Source organism: Onychomys torridus, chromosome 4 (genome assembly GCF_903995425.1).
Source record: "Onychomys torridus chromosome 4, mOncTor1.1, whole genome shotgun sequence".
Taxonomy (NCBI): Eukaryota; Metazoa; Chordata; class Mammalia; order Rodentia; family Cricetidae; genus Onychomys; species Onychomys torridus.
This window is the reverse complement of record NC_050446.1, coordinates 62,543,223-62,554,511: the sequence shown is the minus strand read 5'-3', so window position 1 is coordinate 62,554,511 and position 11,289 is coordinate 62,543,223. Positions and strand designations below refer to the sequence as shown.

At 36.4% G+C, this 11,289-nt stretch overlaps 1 protein-coding gene and 1 pseudogene across 1 annotated transcript; both read left to right on the top strand.

Annotated features, from left to right (window-relative positions):
- Positions 1-3,638: 3,638 nt before the first annotated feature.
- On the top strand, positions 3,639-4,408 carry LOC118582542 (annotated as a pseudogene).
- Positions 4,409-8,964: 4,556 nt separating this feature from the next.
- On the top strand, positions 8,965-9,907 carry LOC118582620 (olfactory receptor 8K5-like). The gene has a single exon (XM_036185628.1). The coding sequence runs from the start codon at positions 8,966-8,968 to the stop codon at positions 9,905-9,907; it is 942 nt and encodes a 313-aa protein (XP_036041521.1). The 5' UTR covers position 8,965.
- The last annotated feature ends 1,382 nt before the right edge of the window (positions 9,908-11,289 follow it).

Here is an 11,289-nt window from a genome sequence, read left to right as displayed (position 1 = left end):
TGTTTTACATAAAATGAATCCTATAAATTATAATATCGGCATTTTTATTTCTATGTGTGTATATAGCTTAATAGGAAGCAAATAGAAATCATCCAACATGTACTCATCTAGTGTCTTAAAATTTTTCACCCATTGTTAGTTGTTCTAAATAAATAAATTAAACAGAAAAATGTGCTTTAAATTGAAATTTGTTAAATTTTCTAAAAAACTTCATAAGTTTAATAAAGGAATGATCAAGTATAAGGAATAATTTAATTTTCATTAGTCACCAGATAAATAATAACTAAAATGGAAATGAGATACTGCCTGTGCATATCCCATATTTATTTTATTTTTTATTTTGTATTATTATTGTTATGCCCCTTGCTGGCCTGTAACTCTTTACATAAACCAGTCTAGTCTTGAACTCACTGAAGTCCATGTGCCTCTGATTCATTAATGCTGAAATTAAAGATGTACACCACCATGCCTGGCTCCCATTACTATTTTTATAGTAGTAAAGGATCATTGGTTCTCTGCCATATCAGAGGAACAACAGGTGGAAATTGGGGTTCAGGGTGTCAGCCCATCAGAAGAAAAACTCTCTGATGGATATAAACCTCATTAAGCAAGGCCATGAAGCTACAGACTCCAGAGTGATTTTTGCTTCTGTTGTCCTTCTACACATTTGCTGCTACAATCTTTCTCTGGCATCTGTTATGAAATGTGTTACTATGGGGAGTCCCCCACTGCCTATATTGTAATATGTTTATATGATGAAAACATGCCAATCTACTGGGTATTTATATCTGTGGATTGTCAGGAAGATGACTTCTCCTTAAACTGTCTAAATTGGTAATGAGAACTTTGATGAATAATAATGAATACAAGGAAATTCTACTCATTCAGGGCTTATGAGTCCAACTTAGGAGCTACTTTAGATCACAGTTCAGATTTATGATGTAGGAAAATATTTGAGTCCAGGATCCAGGCTGGCTCAAATTCCTTTGATCTTAATGCCAAGAAACCCAGGCACAGGTTTCTTACGTGCCATTAGTTAGTACTAAGCTTCAAAATAGCTTTACATTAGACCAAATGCCTTGCTAATGATATTTAAGATAAACATCATCAGAAAAATCAATCTTTCACTCACAAGGACACACTGAACTGTCTGGCTAGGTCCTAAATAGAAAACAGCCTACTTATTGCTAGCTGGCAAATGATTAATTATTTGCACCCATTCCTGATCTCAATTTGTGAAAATAATTTCTGACTAGTCAGGGTTACAGAAAATAATTTGACTCTGTAGCCTGAAAAATAAGCCTACAGATTTCTTTTGACAGTCAGGAGTCACATATAGGGCAGAAAATACATTTTGAGATTTAAAGTGCCACATTATCTAGGAAGTGCAGACTTGAGCTGATGCTAAAGATATATGATAATTTGACCTGAGCTGAACTAAAGTATCTGTGACATTCCAAGTGTCTCTCTGTCCCAAGACTTGAGCTAACACTCTCCTGCCCTCTATGATAAGAGAGGGCACCCAGATTCATGGCTATAGGTTGTTAGTTCAAAATGTTTACATAGTCATGGTTTAGTTTGATTTGCTTTTCTCCTACCTGGGGCATGTTTTTACATTCACCTGAAAAATGGTATGTGACCTTTTTTTGATTCATGTGTTATCTAAAAAATTATGTTGAGGTATTTAAATATTGAAGGGAAAGAGAAATTGAGAAAGAACAACATGAGAATAAATAGCATGATGAGAACAGCATAGGAGAATAAAGAATGGAATCATTAAGAGAATATGTATCTTCATTTTTCCCTATCCCTCAGATAGAAAAGTCATAGCTTCACCAATGCTGGGGAATTCCCTTCATGCCATGAGTGCTTTCTTGGAGGTCCAGCCTCCATTAGTTCTCTCCTAAGATCCATGACCACACTAGCTACAGGTAGTTAGCTGTGATTACAGTGCCGGTTATAATTTCTGTCCTGTTTAGTTGGCCTTAAATCCAAATAGAGATCCATTAGTTAGTGCCAAGATGTAAGTGCCACCTTTTCACCTTAAGAAAAATAATGTCTACATAAAATAGTCTTAAGAGAGCGGGTACTAGACCAGATGATGTAGATGGACTGGGGTGGGTAGACTGGAATGGGAGGATCAGGTGGGGAGGGATGGGGAATGCCAGGAGAGACGGCTAAAATTGACAGACATTTGAGGAATGGTATGGAAACCTAGTGGAGTAGAAACTTCCTAACATATATTAAGGCTATCCTAATAAAATTTCCAAATAATGAGGGAGACAGAGTCCTATCTGGATGCCATCTCTTGTCACCAAATGAAGCTTCCAGTACCAGGATTGAATCATATCCATTTGAGTTGCTGGCTAAAGGGGTCCAACAGAAATTCTCAAATAACCCATGCAGTTACAAAACAATAGGTTGATCTTCACAAACTAACAGCAAGGTTCCATTACTGAAGATGACTCCCATACAATTCATTGAATAAGGAAAGGTCAAGCTTGTGCCTACATAGAACCTTCACCCCTATGTTCTAGTGTTTTTGGTATGAGAAGATACTCTTCAGGCTACAAAAAGATAAACATATACAATAACTCAGTCACAAACCCTTTGATAGACAATGCAGTCCTGCCTGCAAAATATGCTAGGCCAATGGTAGTACAAACCTTGTGAGAGTAACTAATAAGTGATTTGACTTAAGACCCACTCCATGAAATGAAGCCCATACTTAATGCTGCTTGGGTAGCCAAGAACCTGAGACTAGATAGCCCAAAGACCAAATAGTACTGTTATTAAAAAGAAAAGTAGTGATAAAATTACTCCTAATGATGTTCTTCTGTAGTCATAGATCAATGCCTTTTTCAGTCATCATCAGACAAGCTTCCTCCTGCAGCAGATGGGACAAATACAGAGATCCACATCCAGACAGTACACACACACACATGCACACACACACACACACACACACACACACACACACACACACACACACACGCATGCGCGCACACACACACACACACACACACACACACACGCATGTGCGCGCACACACACACACACACACGCACAAACACACACACACGCACACACACACACACGAAGAGAGAGAGAGAGAGAGAGACCCCTAAGAATTCTCAATTCTAAATGGGATGTCTTTATAAAATCCCTCCCTCAGAGCTCAGAGAACGCTGCAGAAGAGAAGGCAAAGTGTAAGATCCAGAGGAAATGGAGGACAACAGGAGAACATGACCCTCTAAATCAACCAAGTAAAGCTCATATGAACTCATAGAGACTAAAGCTGCAAGCACCAGGCCCGCAGAGGTCTTCATCAGGTCTTCTGTGTGTATGTTGTGGCTTTGAGTTTAGTGTTTTTAATGGGACTTTTAAGTGTGTGAAGAAATGGGTCCCTGATTCTTGTGCGTTCTCTTGGGCTCTTTTCCTTCTGCTGGTTTGCCTTGTCCAATGTCGTTGTGAAGTTTTTAATCTTGCTATATTTTATATTGTTATATTTTTCTGTTATCTCTTAGAAGCCTGTTATTTTTATGAGAGACAGAAAAGGAGTTGATCCCCCAGTGTGGTCATGGCTTGCGGGCCTGGGCATAGTGGCCCAGTGTTGTAGGAGCCCAGTGGAGCACACCATGGCGGGTCTCAACTCATTGGAGGCAGTGAAGCACAAGATCCAGGTCTTGCAGCAGAAGAGGTACAACACCGAGGACCATGTTCAGGGCATGCAACACGAGCTGGAAGCCAAAAGCAAGCAGCACTAGAAAGCTGAAGGAGTTGTGGCTGCTCAACTGCCACATCCAGTTGGTGGAGGAGGAGCTGGACCATGCTCAGGAGCCACTGGCCACAGCCCTGCAGAAGCTAGAGGAGGCAGAGAAGGTTGCAGATCAGAGAGAGAGAGAGAGAGAGAGAGAGAGAGAGAGAGAGAGAGTCAGAGACAGAGACATGAAGGCAATAGAGAACCGAGCCATGAAAGATGAGAAGGTGGAGATCCAGGAGACACAGCTTGAAGAGGCCAAGCGCATAGCCAAGGAGGCTGACCTCAATTCTGAGGAGGTAGCGCCTGGAGGGCGAGCTGAGGAAAGCAGAGGATAGTGCAGAGGTGTCCGAACTAAAGTGTGGCGACCTGGAAGAGGAACTTAAGAACATCATTAACAACCTCAAGTCACTAGAGGTTATTTCTGAAAAGTATTCTAAAAAGGAGGATAACTATGAAGAAGAAATTAAGCTTCTGTCTGACAAACTGAAGGAGGCTGAGACCCGAGCTGAGTTTGCAGAGAGGACAGGTTCCAAACTGGAGAAGACAATTGGTGACCTGGAAGAAAAACTTGTCCAGGCCAAAGAAGAGAATGTGGGCTTACATCAGACTGTGGATCACACACTAAACAAACTTAACTGTATATAACCAAAACCAGAAGACTTCTGTTCCAAAACCAACAGGACTCCAGAGAGTGTGCCGTGTCTTCCTCTCTTATAAGAAGTTCCTCTTGTTACTGTATTTCCACCTTGCTGGAAATGCTAAGCAGATAATGAATTAATGACCAAATATTTTGTATCAGACAACCTTTAAGCACCAGTTAAGTGTCTTTCCTTTTTCTTTTAAATGGCACCAGCTTCTTCAGCTAGTCTTGTTCTTAAATTACGTTATTCCTAAAATAGGCAGGGAATTTCACACAGTGCAGTTGCTTACAGCTGAGGGCATTTGGTTCCTGGGAATTAGTCAGCCCTACACTTTCAAACATAGGCTCAAGTATCTGATAGTATCTGATCATTGTTGGAGAAGTTATGAGAGGCTGGGGTTGTCACAATAAAAAGTGTAGGAATTTTTACATAGAGGAAAAATTAAGAAGAGCCTACTATGGGAAGTCAAGTCATAGCTAGATTGGCCTGATCATGCTGAGTTGGCTCCATACTCCACTGTGCAGAACAAATCTTTAAGCATTCCAAGTGAGGATGCTGGGGTTGATTGCCCATGATAGATCCTTTATTCTGCTCCGTGTGCATTTTCCTTTCAGTCCAAAATTGTTCTCTGAGGAGCAAGTGTCTTATCCCAGGACTTACCTGCTGTGGTCTAATAACATGCTCAGCAAGGAATATAGCAGAGTCCAATCCTTTTCAGAGCAGTCTTGTCAAGGACTGCTAGCAATGCCAGGCACAGTGTGCACACCTTTAATATGAGTGCTCAAGAGACAGAGGCAGGTGGATCCCTTGTGAGTTTAAAACCAGCCTGGTCTACAGAGTGAGTTCCAAGCCACTCAGGGCTACATAGTGAGATCCTGTATCAAATAATAAGCAAAAAGACTGCTAGCCATCAGTATACTGAAGAGACAGTTCTAATAATAAATGTTAGGCAACAAAAGGTCGCTCCAGCAGCAAATTGATAGAAAAAGAAAGTGGTTTAACTTCATCTCCATTGCTCAGGGAACAACACATGGAAGCCTGACTTTGCCAAGAGTTGAATTCCTTCAGAGGTGACACTAATAAAAGACCAAAATACTTGTGATTGAACTGGATGTGGAGTATTCTGTAGGTTGCACATACTTTTTGGCTCTGTTGTAGTTTTGCTTTCTCAGTTAATATCTCATACTGAAACATTCTATATTCCCTAGCAGTGTGGAGACAACTCCATTTTACAATTCTGACTGAAAATCACCCTGCTTCTAGCTTATCTGAACCCCTGCCCCACAATCCTATTTATTAAGCATCACATACCAGGGAGACGAACTTTTAGCAAACTGTGTAATTGAATAAAACCTACTCTGTTTTAGATTCTTTCAATTGTATCATATGTGATAATACCACCTTTTCTACATTTTGGTCAAATACATTTTTACATAAAAAAGAAAGGGAGCGGATCTGGGTAACAGTGGTGGTAGGAGGAACTGGGATGAGTAAAGAGAGGGGAACTGTAATAAGTATATATTTTATAGGAAAAGGATCTTATCAATAAAAGACGAAAAGTAAAAATGCAGTAAATTTATGTAATAATGTATATAGAAAAGCTTAAAAAGGATTAATTTAAAAAGGAAACACACCATTGAAAGATTAGACCTTTTATTTTCTCTACTTACATGGCATGTAATATCTATATACAAAAAGTCGATCAGTACTTGAATCTGGGAAAAGATTTGGAAATTTAAAGATGAAACAAATTTGCAAGACATGGATACAATCTAGGACACAGAGGAAATTTTTTTGGTGTTGAAAATATTCTGTGTATTGATTTAGGCTTTGCACAGTAAGTTCAAACAGCATATACCTTTTAAAACATCAATTTGTATGATTTATATTCCATTACATGTAAATGCACCTCAATTCTTATGCATATTGCAATCACCTCAGCAATTAATATTGGTATTATGGCAATGTCTATTATCCCAAAGGACTCATGCCTTTACTCAGGGTGTACAACAATTGGGTACTCATTGCACTAGCATAGTGCATTGCCATAGGTCACAAAGGACAGACATATGCGTGTCAATCTCAGGAGGAAAACCTCACACCAAATATTTTAGCTGTTATAATATGGCTTTCAGAAGGAAACAGCTGGGTGTCTTCAGGAATTGTAACATCTAACTCACAAATGTAGGTTGAACAATAAGTCTAATGTCTTCCATATGTTTCCCTGAGTAATAGTCTAAAAGGAAGATTTCTTATGTGATAGCAATAATGCATGCATAATTATATCATGATTTTGAAAGTGTTCCACTTTTAAAGGGTTAAAGCACATTTCAAATTATTTCCCATGGTGACATTAATAATTGATGCCCTTTAAATAAATGAATAAATTATTTAAGATATTCAGGTCTCTGTGGGATTCACAGAGTGTTTATATTGTCTGTCTCCTTCTCCACAGTTATCTCTATATTCCCTTTGGAGAGCACACAGGGTGTCCCAGACAATTAGAAAGACACAACAAAATCTTAAGTGTCTAAGATGATCCAGATGTGATCATTCGAATAAATTCATGATATTTCCCCAGGGAACATAGAGCAACAAAACCCATAAATTATTGCTACTGAAAGAGAAAGTACAGGTGATTTAGAATATGAGAATTTGATCCATTTGTGGAAGGTAAGTGATTTATTGTATTTAGTATAGACTCCAGCATGCAAATGTGTTCATAACATGCCTGGCCTCTTGCCATTGGCACTCTTTGATTCCTCGAAACACATGACAAACAGTGCATTCACTTGTGTTTCCTATGGAGTTGCATTGCGGACATAAGACATTAAATTTTGTCATTTGAATAGATCTTCCAGATCCACTACATTTAAGAGGATTAGTGGGAGATATATCAACAATTCATCAATTATCTCACTCATTAGAAAATAGTAAAATAATTATTTTCATAAGCAAAATAGAATGGCACATTATATTTGGTTTAAATATACAGAAAAAAAATTAAGTTCTGGTGTGAATCCTATATAATGATAAACAACAAAATGCTATTTTTACATTTAAAATAAACTGACTTTGCTCAAGAGTAGATATAAATTCACAACACAAATAATACAAACAAGAAATATATACTTGATAAAATTTCCTCCCGAAAAGGATACATTTGCAAAAGAATTTTTAACATGAACATTTCCATAAAATATTTTATGCACTAAACATTTTTATTGAGTATTTAGCAATGATGCTTGGATGACAGCAAGGAGGTTAACACTAGTACTGCCCATGTTGACAAGCCTACTCTGCATTTTACTTGACTGAGTATGAAACTCCTACTTACTCCTACAGTGGGAACTCATACTGACAATGGTGAAGGTTCTCACTGACCAGGGACTGAACAAATACAGGGAAGTAATGGGGTGGAATGGGCTAATGTACTTTCACTATCTTCTCTCAAAGAAATATTATGCTTCTCAGCTTATCATGCAAATTTATTAAATGAAGAGGAAATACCACTGAAATATAGTCAATCACAATGTCTAACTTTATAAATATCTCTTCATTCAGTTGTATTAGTAAATAAAAAGTAGTACATATTGTAAAAATGCTAGGTAAATATTTCTAAGTTGCTGCCACTTCTTCTATATTGCACTGTAAAATAATTGCACAAAAATATACAAAGAAAATTTTTGAATACTAATATTTTAGCAGGAATGTATCCAAACACTGTATCTGGAAGCTTAAAATAAATGAATAATCTATTGAGAAGACTAAAAATAAAATTATAAGTGCAAGTTGAGATACAAGCAACCAGGTAATACCTAAATCTCATTGAAGCACACACACAATATTTATTAGTAAGATATTTTATTCATACAATATCAAGCACAATTCCATATATTGTGCTGTTTTCAGATGACTTTTCTCTAACGGACTAGAAATTATTATTGAATGATAAGTGTTCTCTCAATTCATCATTATGAAATTCCAGAAAATAGTGCAGTCCCACTCATCAATGCAACTGAAATAGAATGAGCAAAATAGGGGGCAAATTGTCATATAATATTAAAATGAGCACACTTGACTCTGGGCAAAATTTATTTATTTGGAAATATTTATAAAGATATCCAATTATGCATTTCTATTTTAATATGTCTCCCAAAACTTAGAAATATTTAAGGAACTCTGATAGTCAAGAAGATTGTTTCATTCTATCATAGTGTTACTCTTCAAGAATACAAAAATTCCATACAAAATTCAGACAAAATGAAGATTTATTCTAACAAACCAAGCTCTTTGTATAAAGTAACATTTGAATATTAACATCCATGTTTGATATATATGTATGATTAAAAATAATGATATGTAAATTTATTATACATAAGTATATGTCTTCCGGAAAATTTCACATGCAAAGTAGAATAGTATATTCATTCATTTAAAAGATCACATACAAATTTTGTTTGTGACCTATTATTTACAAAGCAGCTGTTCGTCCTAGAAATACAACTTAATAAAAATTGAAAACAATGTTTGCTTCTTCTAGAGGACATAACTGGATGAAATGGGGCAAAAGAATACGACCTCACTGCCTGAGTTCATCCTGATGGGAATCACACAGAGCACTGAGCTTCAATTCCCTTTGTTTGGAGTCTTCTTCATCATCTATGCTGTCACCGTGGTGAGCAACCTGGTCATGATCATTTTGACCAAGCTGGACTCTCAACTATGCACACCCATGTACTTCTTCATCAGACACTTGGCTTTCATTGATCTTGGGAATTCCACTGTCATCTGTCCCAAAATGCTGGCGGGTTTTCTTGAGGATCAAAAAACCATTTCTTTCTATGCATGTGCCATACAGTTGTCATTCTTCCTCATGTTCATTATCAGTGAACTCTTTATCTTGTCTGCAATGGCCTATGACCGCTATGTGGCCATCTGCAGCCCTTTGCTCTACAATGTGATCATGTCTCAGAGACTTTGCCATGTGCTTGTGGGCATTCCATACCTCTACAGCACCTTCCAGGCTCTGCTGTTCACCAGTAAGATTTTCACACTAACTTTCTGTGGCTCTAACATCATCAGCCATTTCTACTGTGATGATGTTTTCTTGTTACCTATGCTGTGCTCAAATGCTCAAGAAATTCAATTGTTGATCATATTATTTTCAGCATTGAATTTGATCTCCTCTCTTCTGGTAGTCCTTGGATCTTACGTTTTGATTCTGCTAGCCATATATCGAATGCATTCTGCAGAAGGCAGGAAAAAAGCTTTTTCTACCTGTGGGTCTCATCTGACAGTGGTTGTGGTGTTCTATGGAACTCTACTCTTTATGTACTTGCAGCCTAAATCCACTCACTCCTTAGAGAATGATAAAATAGCCTCTGTATTTTATACCTTAGTAATCCCCATGCTTAACCCCTTGATCTACAGTTTAAGGAACAAGGAGGTAAAAAATGCCTTCTACAGGGTATTAAAGAATCAATTTAAAATTAACACTTAATATTCAGTACTATATGTCATTACAATAAATTACAAAAATGCAAATTCTATTTTGCAATATTCTTTTGTTTTTGCATGTCACTAAGACAACTTGGATTTTTATCACATTCTTTATCTTTCATATCAGCATACTTTTTCATTTACTTCCTATTCTATCCATTTTTTAGAAGATTTTTAATTTTTTGAGATTTCCCATTCCCTCCTCTAAACCCTCTCATTTACCACTCCCCACTATCCTTCAAATTCATTGTCTATTTTTAACTGTTATTGCATGCATATATTTATATGTGTATATACATGTATTCATACATATAGCTCATTCAGTTCATAGTGTTAATGCATGAAATCTTCTTTTTGTGAAATTTTAGTATGCTATTATCTATAATACTCAAGCTATATCTTAGCTCTCTAGAATATCCATTGTACCTGACACTCGGTACTCTGCCATGCATATTTTTTACTGTCTGTTTCCATTTTTAGTAATTTATTATTCTTTTGAATTTCCACATGCACATGTAGATCATGTAGTATGTTTTGTTCAGTCTTATCTTCATTAGCAAAATCTCCTATAGAATAACCTTTGTTATCACAAATTGATGTTTCTACTTTCTATGTTAAAGTTGAATAATAATTCATTATGCATATGCATAGATGTGCATTGATGAAATTAATATGGAATGATCTATTTTTTATCAGATTATGGTGACTTCATAGCTGTGTACTCAGAAGAGGAATGCAAGATTATGTTATGCTTCTTAAATAAAATATTTAATATTCTCTATTTTGTGTGTCCACAGTGGTTGCAGCAATCTGCAAATCTTCTATGAGTCTAAAAGAGTTTCTTTTTATTATATATTTGGTGATACTTCTTGTCTTTTCATTTCAATGGGAATATCTTTATATCACACTAACAGGTTACCCTTATGTTTATTATGCCTTGTGATCTTGTTTAAAATGTTCTTAAAACTTCTGTGTTAGTGTTTTATCGATATTTTCTTTTAAAACATTTATTGTTTGAAAATTTCTTTTCTTTATTTTGGAGATTATAATTTAATTACAACATTTCTCCCTTCTCTTTCTTCCCTCTACATCCTCCCATAAGTCTTTATACTCTCCTTAAAACACATTGCCTCTTTTTCCTTCATTGATTGTTACCACAAGGATATATGTAAATGTATATACATGTATATCCCTAAATATAAACTATTCAATACCTATAATGCTACCTGTATGTTTATTTTAATATATGCATATATTATTTTAAGATCAAATGTACCACCACTCACTTCCTTCCAACTCCTTTCTTATTTGCCCCTTTCTTTTGGAAACTCATGCATGTTTTTCTAAACCCAATGCATCTACTGAGTTCTGCTAGTATATGTG

Bases quoted from the DNA above. Each gene is read 5' to 3' on its own strand.
- LOC118582620 (XM_036185628.1), top strand. From the start codon at position 8,966: ATGGGGCAAAAGAATACGACCTCACTGCCTGAGTTCATCCTGATGGGA.